At 49.1% G+C, this 17,468-nt stretch overlaps 2 protein-coding genes across 7 annotated transcripts in view; one reads left to right on the top strand and one right to left on the bottom strand.

The window, feature by feature from the left end:
• KCNC1 (potassium voltage-gated channel subfamily C member 1) overlaps positions 1 to 3,581 on the top strand; it is a 47,374-nt gene extending 43,793 nt beyond the window's left edge. Inside the window, exons 3-4 of the mRNA XM_017870090.1 lie at positions 939 to 1,127; positions 3,155 to 3,581. Of these exons, the coding sequence (XP_017725579.1) occupies positions 939 to 1,127; positions 3,155 to 3,219 (254 nt within the window). The 3' untranslated portion in view covers positions 3,220 to 3,581. The remainder of the gene's footprint in view (positions 1 to 938; positions 1,128 to 3,154) is intronic.
• A 6,296-nt stretch (positions 3,582 to 9,877) lies between these two features.
• Positions 9,878 to 17,468, bottom strand: part of SERGEF (secretion regulating guanine nucleotide exchange factor) — a 231,521-nt gene continuing 223,930 nt past the window's right edge. For 4 of the 6 annotated variants that reach the window (XM_017870122.1, XM_017870141.1, XM_017870131.1 and 1 more), the window contains exon 11: positions 9,878 to 10,243. In XM_017870122.1, the coding sequence (XP_017725611.1) occupies positions 9,945 to 10,243 (299 nt within the window). In that variant the 3' untranslated portion in view covers positions 9,878 to 9,944. The remainder of the gene's footprint in view (positions 10,244 to 17,468) is intronic. The other 2 variants (XR_001885111.1, XM_017870166.1) reach the window with 2 other exon arrangements.

A 17,468-nucleotide genomic window follows, 5' to 3' on the forward strand; every position in this document is an offset into this window, starting at 1 on the left:
TCCTTGTGGTGCCTGTGCAAGCTGACCAGGCCTGCTGGGGGCAGCATGGAGTGGAAGACACTGGCTTGATACGTGTGGGGACCAGAGCAGACTGAGTGATCAGCTTGGGTCCGTCCGTGTGGGGGATGGAGCAGATGGAGTGGTCAAATTGGGTTTGCATGGGCAGAGAGGAAACTGTGTGACCAGGACTGGTCTGTATGGGGGTTGGGGCATAGAGTGACCAGACCAGGTCCGTGTGGGAACAGAGTAGACTGTGTGACCAGGCTTAATCTGTATGGGGAACAGGGCATACAGAGTGACCTGCTTGGGTCTGTATGGGGTTGGGCGGGGCGGGTGCAGGCTGAGTTGTTAGATGGCGAGTGGGGGCGGTGTGAACCAGGTGATCAGATGAGATCCAAATGGGAGATGGAGTAGAGTAGATGAGGTGGTCTGGACGGGCCTAGGGAAGCCCAAGCAACTGGCTGGCTGCGGACGGGAGGCAGCCGGGCTCTGGTCAGCAGCAGAGGGGTCCGGAAAGGCCCCTCTCTGGACTGGAGTGTTTCTGCGTGTCAGTGTCTGTCTTCTCCCTGAGCTGTGTGTCTGGCTCTCCCCCATGACTGCATCCACACCATCCTGTTTCATCGGCCCTGCCTGGGGCTCGGGGCCGACCCCCAGCACCACACCTGCTGGGCCCATCACCAACTCATCTTTTTGCAAACTTTGAGCAAACCCAGGAGTCCCCAATCCCAGCACTGTGGGCAGCCGGAAGGCTGCCTGAATGAGCTGAACTCCCCCAAGCCCCCTGCCTTGTGCCTTCCTCCCTCCACAGCCCGCCCGCTTTTCTGTCCTCAGGGACACTCGAGCTGCCCTCTGCCAATACCCCGCTTCTGGCCTGTCCCCCCCTGCCCCCGACTAAACAGTTTTCAGTGTCTCAATAGCTTCTGCTTATATGTTTGAAGATTCCAAACTGAATGGGGAGGTGGCGAAGGCCGCGCTGGCGAACGAAGACTGCCCCCACATAGACCAGGCCCTCACTCCCGATGAGGGCCTGCCCTTTACGCGCTCGGGCACCCGCGAGAGATACGGACCCTGCTTCCTCTTATCAACCGGGGAGTACGCGTGCCCACCTGGTGGAGGAATGAGAAAGGGTATGTAGAGGAAGCTGGAGCACTGTGCATCGTCCGGGCCGCCTCGCGCTCCTGCAGATGGGTGGGCAGGGCGGCGGGCAAGGGCGCTGAGGGGCAGGCAGGCACACCGAGGGGAGCAAGGATGGAGGGAGCCTGCCAGGGTCAGCCCCTGGAGGGCTGAGGTCCTTTCCCCCAAGTGAGATGTCAGGCTGGCAGAGAGAACCTGAGGCCCTGGCAGCTGTGGGTTGGTATTGAGCTGGGAGTTGAGAGGTGACTGGACAATTTGACTTTAGGCCATGACCCCAAGGCAGGGGGTATCCAGGAACGCAGGAGGAGCCTTGACTCCCCTAGGTTGCTCTGGCAGATGGCAGGTCAGGTCCCAAAGGCAAAGTGATCTCTCCTCTCCCCTGGTTGAGGAGGGCAGTGGAGTGGGCCAAGACCCTGTGAACTGAGCTACCCAAGATCCATGTTCTTGGCATGGAAGAGGTATCCTTGAAAGATAATCAACCCACAGGCCAGAGGGAGCAGAGTCAAGAAGAGGAAGATGTCTTCAGGGCTTGTGGTTAAGCCCATTGTCCTTGTAGTCAGAATATTGCCAGTGGCAGATCGAGAACTTGCCAAGAGAAGGTGGTTGAGCAGGACGGTGCAGCGCCTTCCATCCCCAGCACCCATGAGCTTCTGCCCTGGGTGTGGTCAGCACCCTCTTGTGGTTGGTGAAGGCTGAGGCCACTGGTGGCCTCTGTTCCAGGTCTCCTTGTAGTCAGAACGCTAGGCTGACCCCACTGGAGAGAAAGACTTCTCCTAGAGCTTCAGCACGGGCTGGGGAGAGGCTTGGGGTGGGGGCCCAGGGCACCTGAGCTCAAGGCTCCACGTACTGGCCCGGACCTAGAAGGCAGAGGACGCCTTTCTTGGTACAGCAGACTGGCTGGGCAGCTCGTGCATGTCTTGGAGCGCCTCACACGCACACACAGATGCATGCTGACTGGGGTGAGCAGGCTGGGTCAGAAAAGGAGTTGGGTTTTTGAAATCAACAGTTGGTGCAGCCTATGGTCACTCACAACTGCTCCAGTATTTGAAGTGATTAAACCATATGCAGGAGAAAACACAGAATGCAAAAGCAAAGGCAAACCGAGAAGAGCAGAGGCAGCCTGCACAGAGATGAGGGAACGTGGTTCTGGTCACTGGTGCTTAGTTGTGCCCACCTGGTCTAGGCTGGTCTCTGCTTCTCTGCCCTGCCCAGCGGTCCTTTGGGCCCTGGCACGGTATGCAAATCCCTGCATGGTGCTGCATGGCGGAGGGCTGCCAGCCTTCAGGAGGGTCCCATCCTTGGCACCGGCCATGGATGGGCCTGATGTTCCCCTTTGTGACTGGCTTTTTCCCAGTTGGAGGTGCTAGAATGGCCAGAAGCAGAATATCCGAGGAGTGAGGGAAAAGCAGGTAGATGGTTCCCAGTGTCCGTGCCTGCCCAGGAAGCTCTCGTGGGCTTTCTGTCTCCGTCATCTTGAATGTTAGACCAATTGGTGTGGCCCCAAAGAGCAGGCAGGACAGTCTCTTTACTGTGCTGCTGGAAGCCCAGGGAGTGTGGGACAGGAGCAGACCTGCTCCCTGCAATGCCTGGGAGTCCAGCGTTAAGCACAGTCCACAGGAGATACCCATTCCTCAGTCCCACCGAGGCTTAGGTGCCAGAGTCTTTGGGAGGCGCTAAGGGTGAAGTGTTCCCACCCACATCCATTTGGTCCGCACTCTCATGGAGCCATGACAGCCGCCGAGGACTTGTTTTTCTCAGGCTAATTCTGAGCCACAAGGCATGCAGGTGTGTGAGTCAATATGCAGAGCAGAAGTAGGGACTCATCCCATTCCCCCAGGAGAGAAAGAGGCGTGCTAGGCTGGCTCAGTGCATGGGCAAACCAAGCCAGCTGGAGAAGAATCTGCCTGCCTCTGCATGCGGCTGTTCTGTCTTTCCTCCTCCTCCTTAAAAACTAAGTACCAAGCGGGATGGGAGAGCCAAGAAGAGAAGCTCAAGTGTTAATTGTATTCTTTACATACAGATCTTTGCAAAGAAAGCCCTGTCATTGCTAAGTATATGCCGACAGAGGCTGTGAGAGTGACTTGACCAGGCGGCTTGGCCGAGGACACTGGTGGCTATTAAGCATCTGGGTGGATCTGCAGCCCCTCCTCACCCTCGGACAGAGTAAATTCACGCCATGCAGGTTTGCCGGACGAGTCCGAGTGGCCCAGGCATTGTACTAGGATGGACGTAGCTTTTTCTACGGCCAAATGGTAACTGACCGTAGAGGATTTCTTTTCCTTCTTTTCATTTTTTAAAATTTTATTTTATTTGGGGAGGGGGGGTGGAGGGGCCCCTTAGCATGACTTGCATGAAGTTAAACAGAAAACCCAGCAAACCAAACCCACCAACCCCCTGCAACTGTATGATTACCCTGAACAACAATAACGAAAAGGAAAACATCAAAAGCCCTCTATTTTCTTTCAAAGCTCTTGACTTTGACACACGTTGTTGGAGCCAAACTGTAACAGCGTTCGGTAGAAACCTGTACATTTCTGGGGGTGAGGGGCGAGGGGAGGAGGGACGGAGATGGGGAATGGATTGCTTCCTTTTGTACACAAGATCGAGAGGAAAGCTTCCAAAAGGGCAGTTGGTCAGTCATCGGTCATATTGACCTCACCTTCATAGTTCATCTCTCACGTGGAAACTGAGAACTTTGCTCCAAATAGAATTGTGGAAACTCGCACTGCTGCCTTCTTCCCCGTTTGGCATGCTTGTGACCCAGCGGACATCTCCCCAAGACCCCTGACAGCAGCTAGTCTAGGTTGATTCTGTCATCTTATCGGTGTAGATCCAGTGTGACCAACTTTCATAACAAATTGTTCATAGTAAATAATCACCACATATGGATTTTCCAAGTGTTCCATTAAAACCAGGATGTAGAGCACCAAAAGATCAGGACCACGGGAGGAGCACCCTCCTCCACCTTTACTAAGGCACAACCTGGCATTGTATGCAATTTAGTACTTCAGAGTAAAAACCTGCATGCCCAATGTTATGCAAAGCGATTCTAGCATGAAATAAATTTTGTATCATGGTTTCTGTATAGTCTAAAGCAGATTTGTTTTCCTGAAGCAGTCGGAGGTTTGCAGAGACACACTTCTGCATCTCGAATAAATATAGTATTTTCCCAACAGAAACAGAGGACAGTAGCTTGGCTTTGGTCTGATTCTAAAATTAGTGGGGTGGGGGGGAAGGATGATATTTTTGAAAAACACATGCTTGAGTTGAAAAAAATGCAACATCTCGAGCTTTCACTGCAGCTCACAACATTTCCTGGAAAGAGAGCAATGATGCTTTAGCTCAACGACCTCCCCTCCCTGGGCCCTGGCCCCCAATAATAAAAAACTGACTTTTGAGATGAAGCACGAATTTGGGTTTTTATTGCCTTCAGGCAGTGTCGTGATTCTGGTCTGGACCTCTGGTCCCCTGTGGCTGGGCTGGGGTAAACCTGGGCCCTGGCTGCTCTGGTCTCAAGGATCCACCTTCAGGTGCTTGTCCTCTCGCTGGGGGAAAGTCAGGCCCTAAGGAAGAAGTTGCCCTCTGCAGGTTGGTTGGGTAGGGTGGCCCCTTGGGCTGCAGATCCTGTTGGGTCAGGGGAGGGAGGCAGCTTTCAAAGGCACAGGGCTTATAAGGTCCTAAGACCAGAACATCCTCTAGGGGGTTCACCTGACCAGGAAACTTCTCCATGAATCATGCCATACTGATAGGTCCTTGAATCGGGCCATGTTAGAGCTCCCAGCCCCTTATGCAGACCATGGTCACCTCACTTCTAAGGCCATTCTTGACTCTGATGAAGCCAGAGGTAGGGTTTGACTGTCAGATCTGGGTGCCCTACCCAGCAGCACCCTTGCCAGGCCAAGTCTGATGGATGCCCTCATCACATACCCCTCTCTCTGCCTGGAGGCATCTTGGGAGGGGTAAAGCCCTCTCCTAGGGATCTTGACTGCCTTGGGTTGTTCACTTGGTTTTGGTGGCAAAGTGGAGGTTTGGGGTTCCAATTCTTTTCTATCCATTAGAGACTTCAGGAATGCTCAGGTGGAAAGAGCCCATAATGGTCATGAGAGTCGACCTCTGAGCATTTTCCAGATGAGGAAATGAGGCCCAGAGAAGGGAGGGATCTGCCCAGGGCCACAGACAAGTGAGTGTCAGTCTCCCTCTGATTTTTGTCCCCTTGATGCCTCCCAGCATGGCCTGAGTCCATGATCAGATGGGCGGGTGGGAAGCTTCAAGTGTGTATCAAATTCTCATCTAACAGTTTTTCATCATCTCCAAGTATTGGCCTCAATTTCCTGATGCCCCATGCAGTCCAGGAAACAAGGGGTTGGGGTCAGTGGAGTAGTGAGTACGGTCAGGCCTCTGCTCAGGGCCTCTTCCAGAGCTGCCACCACCATTCATAAGCATCAAGATGCACAAGCCAAGTAGCCTCTGCTGCTGCAGGGAGGGTAACGTCCACTCTACTTAGGGATCCACCAGCAAAGAAGTGCTGCTGGTGGACTCAAAGTGAGACTCAGCAAAAAGCTGTTAGGAATATGGATTTCCAGGGACACAGAAGCTAATGGGGCAATTAGCATGTACTGAGCATCTACTACATGCGGGTGTCTTACACATGTTGTCTAATGACGCTCACAGTCACCTAACAGCCCCATTTTAGAGGTGAAACCAGATGCAGAGAGGTAAAGTAATGGCCCAAAGCCACAGAGCCAATGTGTGATGAAGCCAGGGTTTTAACCCAGGTGGTCTGACCCCAGAGCTTAGGTTACAACTGTCTCAAGCTACTTAAGGCCTTCAGGGGCTGGCCATTAGGGGGTGGAAATGATAGGAACACTAGAGTGGCTGGTCCTGAATCCTAGGACCTCAGGACCTGGCCTCCTGCCCTCCTTCATGAAGTGCTGTGAATATGACAGAGGGGAGCCACTTCTGACCCTGCCCCAAGCCTCCCCAACACACAGCTGGCCAACTTCACTCTCCTGCTTAAATCCCATTGCCCTAAGATTGAAGTGTCAGCTCCTTCAACTAGCTGGCAAAGCCCACTGCCTCACCAGCCGCTCCTCCCTCCTCCCTCCGCACTGCAGTCACTCTGATTCTGAACTTGTAGCAGTTGCACGGACCTGCGCCCTCCCTCTATCACCCCCGCCCCCAACAGTTTCCCAACTAACTCCCTAACTCCCAGTTTCAATTGATCACTAAGTCACTTCACCCAGAAGTGGTGGATGCCCGGGGCTGGTGAGAAGGCTTTAAGCCTGAGCCCTAGGCCTGGGTTCACCATTCCTAAGCACAATCTCACCCAAGGCTGATCTCATGGCCCTCACAACCCACCAGGGCCCAGGGTGGTGGGAGTGTCAAGGGATGATGGGGTGCTTGTGATCAGGAGGGGAGGGTGAGTATGATAGGGAGGGAGACGTTCCATCAGCATCTGGTCTGTGCTTGACCTTCAACCATCACTCCAGGGGCCAGGCCAATGACCTGGGAGCACAGAGTGGGGCCTTCTCCCCTCTTTCCCTTTCTTCCTTCTCACACAGGAGGAATATGAAGACTGATTCTTTTAGTTCATTGAAAAAAACTAGTTTTTATTTATTTATTTATTTATTCTATTTATTTATTTATTTATTTTTATTTTATTTTTTGAGACGGAGTCTTGCTCTGTCGCCTGGGCTGTGATGTGCAGTGGCCGGATCTCAGCTCACTGGCAAGCTCTGCCTCTCCGGGTTCACGCCATTCTCCTGCCTCAGCCTCCCGAGTAGCTGGCACTACAGGCGCCAGCCACCTCGCCCGCTAGCTTTTTTGTATTTTTTAGTAGAGACGGAGGTTCACCGATGTTAGGCAGGATGGTCTCAAACTCCTGACTCGTAGATCCGCCCATCCGGCCTCCCAAAGTGCTGGGATTACAGGCTTGAGGCCACCGCGCCCGGCCAAAACTAGTTTTAAAATGAGTGAGTATCTTCTCAAATAGCCACAGCTCTTATGGCACATTAGCTTACCAGGTGAATGATGTTGTCATAAATTGACTGTCAAATGGTTATGATATTTGAAAAAGGGCTAAAAGTAGAGGATGAGTAGTGACAAAGGGGATCAGAGAGTCCACTCATTTACCCTTCCCCCCACGGTGGGTGAGTTATACTGATGAATTCACTCATGGGCATTTATTGGGCACTTCCTCCATTCCAGGACCCCTCTTTGGTGAAGGGGTTCCCAAATTGACGAAGACCTGGTCTCTTGCTCTCAAACAGCTCACAGGCTATTAGGAATGAGGGGCTTGGACATCTGCAAAGTCTGATAATAGCCAATAGCAATCCGAGGGTGCAGAAAAAAATCTGGGAGACATTGTCAACACCTCCTCACTCATTATCTGATGAGTGCTTTCAGACACTCATCAGACTCAGCCAGTGAAGGAGCGTGGAGAGAGCCCATCTGCCCAACACTGATGTCTGGAAAGGCAAAACTGGAGGAACTCAAGGTGATGGGATGGTCTATGATGTCTTCTAGTGCCAGCAGCCATTCATTCTTCCACATGTGGATTATCTGCCCCTATCTGCTTCTAAGAAGGGTTTGACTCAGTTCTGAGAGTCTGAGGTTCTGCATCAAAGGGCTCAGGAGCTAATGCACCATCTGATCCTGTTTCAGGCTGGGAAGGAACCCTGAGACATTTCTTTTTGGTGCTCACAAGGAGGTCATGGGAGAGGCAATAGGACTCAGCAGCAGAGGCCTTGGGATTTTGGTTTCTTCCAGCAGGTGCTGAAAGAGGTAGGAGGGAGCTCTGAACTGGAACCTTGTGAGAGAGAATGCATTGGTTCTTTGTGAGTGGTAACCATGTAGGTAGTATGGGCCTGAGTGCTATCTGGTGTGGGATTGCTTTCCGGCCTGATACAGGCCTGTAGGACAGTGGGTGGTGGGCCAGTGACCTTGGGCTTGCTCCAATATGGGTCACCTCTGGGCCATCTGATTGCTCCATCTCTGTGGTTTGTTTGGTCACCTTGGCAAATCAAGCGCCGAGTGCATGGAGATATCCTTCCCATTACTCAAGTTCTTGGAGACTGTACTGGCCTCTATTGGTCCTGAGAGGTGGGGAACCAAGGGATTTGCTGGCCAGGGCAGCCACGTTTCTAGGGTGCAATATTGGGAGGACTCCATGCATGATGTTCAAGGTCAGCCTGTGGCTGTCAGTGGTCTCTGTGTTCAGGCCTGGGAAGCTCAAGATTGTCCTCATCCTCCTCGTCTGAGCTGAACTCACTCCTGGTCCCAGGGGTACTCTCCATCACACTCTTGTCTCACTCAAGAACTTAGCTGGGTCACTTCCCAATCAGGACCCTGGCCTGGTAGTGAGGTTTATGACCTTCAGATGGTCCCTTCCCCTCTTTTGGCCTCCATTTTCCCACATGAACAAATGAAAATGTTGAATAAAATCAGTGGTTTTTAAACTTTCTCAAGGACCTCTTGTCAAACCAAATGTTATGCGAAGCCCAATATAGAGAAAAACTAAAGCTGTTTGTAATAAGATGTGTGTGTGGGGGGGACAGGGGAACCTGTACCTCTATCTACCTGGCCTCCTTAACCCACAAGGTGGCCACTGAGTTCTCAGGAGACTCCCAGGACTCTAAAGAATGTAGCGTGACGGCCACTAGGCTGGATGGTCTTTCAAGGGCCTTTAACTTTGGTGTCCTGGGATTTTGTAACTTGAAGCCACTGCAGCCCAGCCCTAACAGACTCATTCTGAGTCACAAGCAGGCAGTGTGGGATGGGCCACAGACCTGGGCTGCCTAGCTGGTGACACTGCCATATGGTTCTCCAGAGAAAGTCCATTCTCTGAGGTCCTCTGGCAAAAGGCTTGTTGCCAGTCACAGCAGAAAGAAAGGTCCTATGTCCCCCAGAGCCACAGGGAAGTCAGGGAATGGGGATCTAGCCTGGTCTCCATCTTACCTGAGGGCCCTCCTCCTGCACAGGCTAGAGCTTGGTGGGGCAGATGGTCAGGGGTCAGAGTCTTTGACGTTGCTATCCCTACAGACTTCCCTTCTCCTGCTGTGACCTGTCCCTCATCCGAAACAATATATTTTAGCAATTATAGTTACACAAACAAGCTCCAGCATCCTGGCTGACTCAGATGAAGACAAATCTGAGAGTTTCATCAGTCCTAGCCTCTCTTGTCTGTCCTAGGGTTTTCCTCTACCGGGTCTTCCCAGAAGTCTTGACTCTTCCTCCACGTACTCCTCTCTACTTCCCTCCACCCCTACTCCAGAACCTTCTCCCTCGCCCCCAGTCACCAAGATAAGAGATCTTTCCTATTTAAGTATCCAGTCATCTGATCAGGGTACCTCGATATCCTTGAACTAGAAAACCATGTGCTCAGGGCCTTAAAAATAAAACTCCAGGAGGGGCTGCTCTAGGCATGGCCCAGGAACCCTCTGTTTTGCTGAATTGAAGGCTGCTGGGCCAAAATAATGAAGGACATAGAACTGGGTTTTCTATCTCCACCAGGCAGGGACAGGCTAGAGCCTTCCTACTGGTGTGTTAGCTTTCCATATCTTTAGTGAAGACCTAATCCCTCATTCTCCTCTACTGAGTAGAAAGCATGTCTGTCTCCTTGAGCCCCAGGCACTGGGCAAGCAGCCTGCCATCATTCTGGTTTATGGTCAGCCGACCCATCACTGCTTCCTGAGCCCTTCTTTGGCCAACCCCACAGCCCAACAAAGCAATTCTCTGGGAAGGCTTTTGGTGGGAAAAGCCACTTTATTAAAGATTCTCTATCACAGTCCCCCATTTCTGGACCAGTCAGATTAGCTTTGGGTTGAAGTTTCTGATTGTCTTTCCTTCCAGTTTCTCTCTTTGTCCATGGCTTCCTGAGATTCAGTGTCCTCGGTGGCATCTGGGGAAAGGTAGGTGACCTTGGGGTCCTGGACCAATGCAGGGTGAGCTGGTAGCTGGCAGAGGGCCAGGGAGTGGCCAGCCCCACAGCCCACAAGGAGTCCTGATGATGACAGCAGAGCCTGCACCGGCTTCGGGGCCCAGATGTTGGCTTCAGTGCCATCTCCGCACATGCCATGCTCATTCCAGCCCCAAGAGTAACACACTCCACCTGTGAAGGAGAGGGAAGACTGCTGTAGAATAGGTTTTGGATAATAGGGCTGAAAAATTCACCCTGAGGGTACAGGTATCATCATAAACCCCAGTTCACACAGGAAGACGCCAAAGCTTAAGGACACATGGTGGCATGCTCCCCATCTCTACTTTCCTCCCTTCCCCCGAGGGCGGCTGCCCTCCCACCCCCAAGGCATGCTTCCCATTCCCACAAAACCCACGACTGCTCATGTTCCAAGCGCAGCTTTCCTCCTTGGCCCTTCCCTACTGTCACCACCACATATAATCCATCACCAGACCTACTGACTCTGCCTCCAAAAACATCTCAAATCTTTCCCCACATTTCTCCATCTCCTCAGTCAGCTCCAGCCTGATCCAGGCCACCATTTCTCCTACCTGGACCATGCCAATAGCCAACTAACCAACCCAGCTGCTCACTCCATCCACCCTGATCTTCAAAGAGCATCAAGGCGATCTTCGACTACTGCAAATCTAATCACGTGTCACTTTGCGCCTAAAACCCTTCAGTGACTTTCCACGGTCTTTAAGGAGGCCTTCCCTTGGCCTGTGAGGCCTGAGTGATCTGGCTCCTGACTATCCTGTGGCCTTACTTGCACAACTCTTCCCCTTCTTCTTTGCATCTAGAACCCCGGCTTTCTTTCTGTTCCTTTCTGTTCCTTAAATATGTCCAGTAAGGCCTTCCTATCTCTCAAAGCCTTCAGTTTACTGGGCTTCCAGACCTCTTCATGTTTTCCATTCCAGTTGTCGCTCAGAGGCCGGGGTCCCCGGCCACCCAACCCACATAAGATTCTCATGACTGCCCGGGTATTCTTCCCTCAGGAGGACCTGGCACTCTGTAGTGAGGGATGATTTGTGTGGTGATGTGTTTACTGTCCCCTCTTCACTAGACTGCACTCTGTGGTGAGGGACGAAGCGTGTATAGTTTCTCCACTGCTGTATCTCTAGGACAGTGCCTGGTACACGGTTGGTGCTCAATAGGTGTTTGCCGAATAGATACAAGAATGAACAAATTCATACAGTCAGAAAGTGGCCAAGCCAACAGTCATGCCCAGGTAACTCCAACACCCCACCAATCCTAACACGTCTTCCTAGGTTTTAGACACTGTCCTTGGGTCTAAACTCACTCATGTTTTTCTGTGGTTGTTTAAAAAAATCTTCTGGACGTAAAAATAATACATCTTCATAACAAAAGAAAAGAAAAGAAACAATGGACAATATGGATGTGTAAGGAAAAGCAAACTTGCAGAATCTTGCCCTTGCCCACTACTAGAAATATTTTGGATATCTCTTTCAACCCTTTAATTTGTGAAATTTATAAATATTTGTATATGTTTGTCCCGCTTTTTAACATTATAGCACAACTATTTCTCCATGGATTGTAAACTATTCAAAAAGTAAATTAAAATTAGTCAGGCATGGTGGCGCATGCCTGTAATCCCAGCTACTCAGGAGGCTGAGACAAGAGAATCGCTGGAAACCAGGAGGCAGAGGTTGCAGTGAGCCAAGATTGTGCCATTGCACTCTACCCCAGGTGACAGAGCGAGACTTTGTCTCAAAAACAAACAAACAAAAAAGTAAATTAAAAATAATTTTCTTCTCAATATGCATTAAAGAACAGAAAATAATTTAATAGAAAGATGCAGATCTCCACTCAGATTAAGAACATTAGCTAACATTTTGCCATATTTACTTCAACTCTTCTCTTAAAAAAAATCATAAAGATACAGTTTATGCCTCACCTCCTATTCTTGTCCCTCTATCCAACCCTCCTTCCCAGAAGTAACCACTATTTTGAAGTTGGTATACATCATTTGCATGGTTGTTTTATATTTTCTACATAGCTATATCCTTAAATATTGTGATCTTTTAGTTTGTTTTAAAGACTTACACAAATAGAATCATTCACATATGCTTTTTTTTTTTTTTTTGCAAGTTGCTCTTTACACTTATCATTGTTTTCGAAATTTATCTGAGCTGGTAGTTACAGATTTAGTTCAGTTATTTTCATTTTAACTGTGCATAGTATCCCGTTATATATAAATGGCATTTCACTTACCCATGTCCCTTTTGATGGATAGTTATTTAATAATATCATTGCTGCTGTTTTATTATACAACAATTGAAAATATATAATATTATGCAACAACAATACTAATATGGTTGCTATTATAGACAGTATTGCAATGAAAGTCTTTGAACATGTCTCCTTGTACAAACTGGCATTTGTACAGGGTGATCCCTGGGAATATGTGAATCATGTATATATGCAAGCATGTTTACTTTTAGCAGGTATGGCCAAATATCTCTCCAATGACTAGACATTTATATTCTCATCAACAACAGATATGAATTTGCTTCCCTATATCTTACCTTTAGACTCTTGCCATTCTCATGAGTACATTCAATTAGTTTGCATTTCCCTGACTACTAGTGAGATGGAGCAGTAGCGCTTTATGTTGATTATCCATTTAAGTTGCCTCTTCTGTGAATTGTCTACATACATTCTTTGTCTGTTTTGTTCTTTGGTCGTTTGCCTTTTCCTTATTGATTTGCAGGTATTCTTTGTGTATTATTTTGTTTTTCTGATTCTTTGTTGTTATGTGCATTGGAAGTATCTTCTTCCAGAAGTCTGTGGTGTATCTCTTTACTTTGTTTATGGTGTCTTTTGTTATACAAATTTATTTATAATGGCTGCCTAATTGCCTATTATGAAGATTAAACAATTTACTTAACCTGCATTCTATTATCAGATCCATAGATTATTTCTAATTTGTCATTTTTTATATAGCATTGCTATGAACATCTTTATGCATGAGTCTTTGTCTGTCTCTAATTATTTTCTCAAATTAGATTATTAGAATGGGAATTCCTGGTCAAAGAGTATAGGCATTTTTGAGACGCCTGAGTACTGTTTTGAGTACTGCCAGAATACTTTTCAGAAAGGCCACTTGCATATAACTTCAGCAATCTGTGAGAGTCTCTGTCTTACTCCAGCATTGCAGGTACTTAATACTATTATAATGTTGAAAGATCTTCCTAATTTGTAGACAAAAAATGGTATCTCTTGTTTTAACATGTACTTTTTGGACTACCATTGAAATAGAAAAATAATTCTAATGTTTATCAGATATTTATATTTCCTCCTTTGTGTAGTATCTGCTTCATATCTTTTTCCTGGTTAGTACAGAAGAGTTTAAGTACTCAGGCCCAAGAGCAAGATGGACTGCATTCAAATCCCAGCTTCACCACTTATTAGTTGTGCCGCTTCAGGCAAGTTACTTAGCTTTTCTATATCTCAGTTCTCTCGTCTGTTAAATGGGGACAGTAACACCTTATTAGAGTTGTTTACAAGGGTTAAATGAGTAAGCAGAGTATATGCAAAATAGTCAGAATGGTGCCTGTCACACAGTACTACAGAAATGTTTGTAATCGTTGTTGTTACCTATTAAGAGCTTTGTTGTTTAAAAGACTTTGATTTTAAGAATATAAGTTCTTTCTCTGCTATATTTAGCATTACTATTTTTTTCTCAGTTTGACTTAAAATTTTGTTTTCAGTCTTTTGATAAGTGTATGGTTCTACGCAGTAAAAACTTCTTTTTGATATTTCAATGATTTGAATTTTTAAATCTTCTTTACATTTAACTCATTATCCATTGAAAACTTGTTTTGCAGACCACTCTATCAAGAGGGTGGCTGACTGGGCCCCAGGATTACCCTTCCCTTCCCGTTGCCTTAGTAGGAAGGCAATCACTGGCCAAAAGTTTGGGTTTAGGGAAACACAGATGTCTGCCTGTTTGGCCCACAAACGCGGAAGCACATACAGAGAGGATGAACCCCAGGCCACATCTCCTACAGTTAAGCAGGAGTTCCAGCCAGGTTGAGCTGAGGCACGAGGTAGGGAGAGTGGAAGAGGCTTGGTACCTTTGGGCCTAGTTCGGCACCTGGTATGGGCTTTGTGCCCGGCCCTGGTGAGTGGCACCAGCTGACCGTCAGCAGGGATGGGGGTGGGAGGAAGGCAGAGCTGACCTACCGGCAGGACACAGCACAGTAGGAAGCTGGCAGGTCCCTCTCCTCCAGCCAAAGGGAACGCACTCTGAGGAAGCTTCGCCTGGGACCGGGGTAGCCAAAGGCCTAGAGCCAGGATTTTCATGCCCACTGGGTCGAGAAGCCTGGTAAAGGCCCAGTAATATCCCCCCACAGTACTTCCAAAGAAAGCTTGACTTTGGGTTAGGTGCTCTGTGTACTTCATCTCATTTAATTCTAACAACCATGTGAAGCAGCCACAATTTACTGATTATTCTCATTTTACAGAGAATAAAACAGAGGCTCTAGAATCCAGGCAGGATGGCCCCAGAATCTGTGCTAAAGTCTGCATGTTCTATCCCAGGGCTTGCCAAGATTATTCTATAAAGGGCAGATAGGACATATTTTAGGCTTGAGGGCCATGTTAGGTCTCTGTCATGTATTCTTTTTGACAACCCTTTAAAAACCATTCTTAGCTTGCAGCATCACACAAAAAGAGGCTACAAGTCAAATCTGGTCATAGTTTGCCAACCCCTGCTGCACACATATTACAGACTATGGCCTACGGACTCTGCTATTCTGTCCTGGGTCCCACTTTACCACACAACCGTGTGATAATGGTACGTAGGTCCCCAGTGACTTCACAGGGTTGCCAGGAGGAGGAGCGATGCCCCAGTACCATGCCCGACACAGCGGCAGTTCAAACCCATGTGGAAAGCAGACCATGGGAAGAGAAGGAAAAGGCAAGGGCCACACCAGTGGCAAACAGCACAGAGGAGATGGAGGGGCAGCAGCAGATGAGAAGGTCTAGAGTAGAATGATAGGAAGTTTGGGGTTTCCAGACACTTTAAACAAGCCTATAGAAAAAAAAAAAAAGCCAGGATGCTGAATTCAGAAAGCAAAGGATTGGTTATCCCCTTAACAGAAGGACTTGCAGCAGGACATCTTTCAGTAATAAGCTCCTCTAGCATTTTTGAATAGGTTTCATTCACCCCTTAACCCTCACTTAGGGCCACCTTTTCAGGGGCACAATGAAGCTGGCAAGGCCCTCCAGACGCAGCAAGATGCTACTGTGCAGGCTGTTCTCACACAGAAGTAAGAGGAAGGAGAGTGGCCCACAGAAAGCCTCTCCCTAAGCTACATGGAACATGGAATGTCCAGTTTTCAAAACAGGTAAGTTAGAGGATGATTCCTGGCTTTACAGAGGGCTCTCTGCAGTGTGCTTGGCGCTTGTCATGTCCTCGAAGACACTGGAATCCCACCTGGTTTACTGGTCCCGGGGCACATGGCTGAGCCTTGGGTGGAGAGCCCCGTATTTACAGAGGGATTCCCTAGGCCCTTGGAATTCAGGCCCCCTGCTCACAGGGCTCAATCTAGGCTGTGACGAGTGATGGAGCTCACAGCCCACCACACTTGTGTCAGCCTAAGAGCCCTGCAAGCAACGGAACCTCGGGTCTGGCAGGGTCCCTGGCACAAGCTGGACACAATACTCAAATCTGTTCGGGTCTGTGGCACCTGCCTGAGCTTCTTGGCAACTAAGTCCTCACAGGGCCGTATGGTGCTGGGACTGCAGCCCAGTGCTAGGAAGGGCGCAGCATTTCTGCTGGAGGACCTTGGCAAGGAGGAATAAACACCTGAGCATGTGTGCAGAGCCTCCTGGTTGTCTCCTGAACCACAGAATCAAGACATTTCCCAACCTTTCTTGCAGCTAGATGTGGTCATGAGGGTCAAGCTGAAATGTTCTGTAACTGCTTATGGGACTTTTCCTTAAAAGACAGACGGCATACACTCTTTGCTCCTCCTTCTTTGTCCCTCCTTCATCCTGTCACTGGGAACATGGATGTGATAGCTGGAGTTGTAGCCACTACCTCTGACCATGAGGATGAGGGCTGCGACCGAGGGATGGTGCTTCTCAGTTTCATAAAAATGTCACCTTAATTTCCACAGCAACCCTCGGAGGTATTACTACTTCCATTTTACAGATGAAGAACCAGGCTCAAGAGGTAAAATAACTTTCTACAGTCACGCAGCTCTTCTAGTCAGGACTAGAATCCAGGACTCCCAAATCCCAGGCTCCTTCGCTAGTTCCAAAGCATGTGAAAATGGTAACAGAATCATTGAATACTTGGTATATGCCAGACCCTGTGATAAGCACTTTGCGAGTATTCATTCACTGAATCCTCACAACAAACCTATGAAGTGCCATCTAATATTATCCCCATTTTGCAGAGATGACGTGAACCGTGCAAGGTAACAAGAGGCAGAGCTGGATTCGAACCCAGACAGTCTGGCTCCAGGCCCTCTTCTATTTAATATTATACTGTTCTCTCCGGCAAAAACACTGCTTCCCAGGTAGTTAAGAAAAGGTACAGAGTAACAGGCCACCTATGGGAACACAGGAAGTAATGGAAGGCAACTGCAGCTGGCGAGAGAAAGACACTATGCAGAGGAGCAGAAATCCCCCTGTGCCCTGTGGGCACTGGGGCTGAAGCCCTGCCCCCTTCTGCATCTGCTGGGCAGTGGGAAGAGGAGGGAGAGATGGGCACAAGAAATTAGGTAGCTAATGGTCCATGTTGTCTCCTCCTGTCCAAGAGCACGCATAGGCCTAGACCAACAGTCAGGACTGCTCTTCTGTACTACCAGGCTGATGGAGAGGAGGGGTGAGGTTTGAGTGCTCTCGTAGAGAGGAAGGCTCTGGATTCTGGTAGATGTCAGGAAGGATGGGGTGGGCCTTGGAGCAGGGTAAGTTTGGGAGACACTTCCAAGTGTTTAGCCACCCAAGCTCATAGGGATCTCATCCTTTTGGCAGCAAGTGGTGGAATGGTCCCTAGGGTCCTGCTGTGAGGAATGGGGAATGAGGAATCCCAGAAGTGGGACCTCCTGAAGTGCTTTGGGTCTAGATGGCAATAGCAGGATGGAAAAAGGGGATCAGGTCCTCACCTCCCTTGCCCAGAAAATTGCAACTGCTACTTTATCCTTTACACTGAGGCAGCTGGCCTGCGTGGGAGAAATCAGGCAGAAACGCAGCCCGGACTAGGTCCTCCCATGGAAAATTTCCTGTCTCCACAGCACCTATGAGACCAAGTCCAGGCCCCTTAGCTGGCTCCCAAGGCCCCTCGGTAGTCTGTTCATCTTGGCATGATCACTCCTGTTCCCAACTCAGTGTTCCAGCCCCACAG

The sequence above is a fragment of the Rhinopithecus bieti genome, unplaced genomic scaffold (assembly GCF_001698545.2).
Source record: "Rhinopithecus bieti isolate Rb0 unplaced genomic scaffold, ASM169854v2 scaffold_986, whole genome shotgun sequence".
Taxonomy (NCBI): domain Eukaryota; kingdom Metazoa; phylum Chordata; class Mammalia; order Primates; family Cercopithecidae; genus Rhinopithecus; species Rhinopithecus bieti.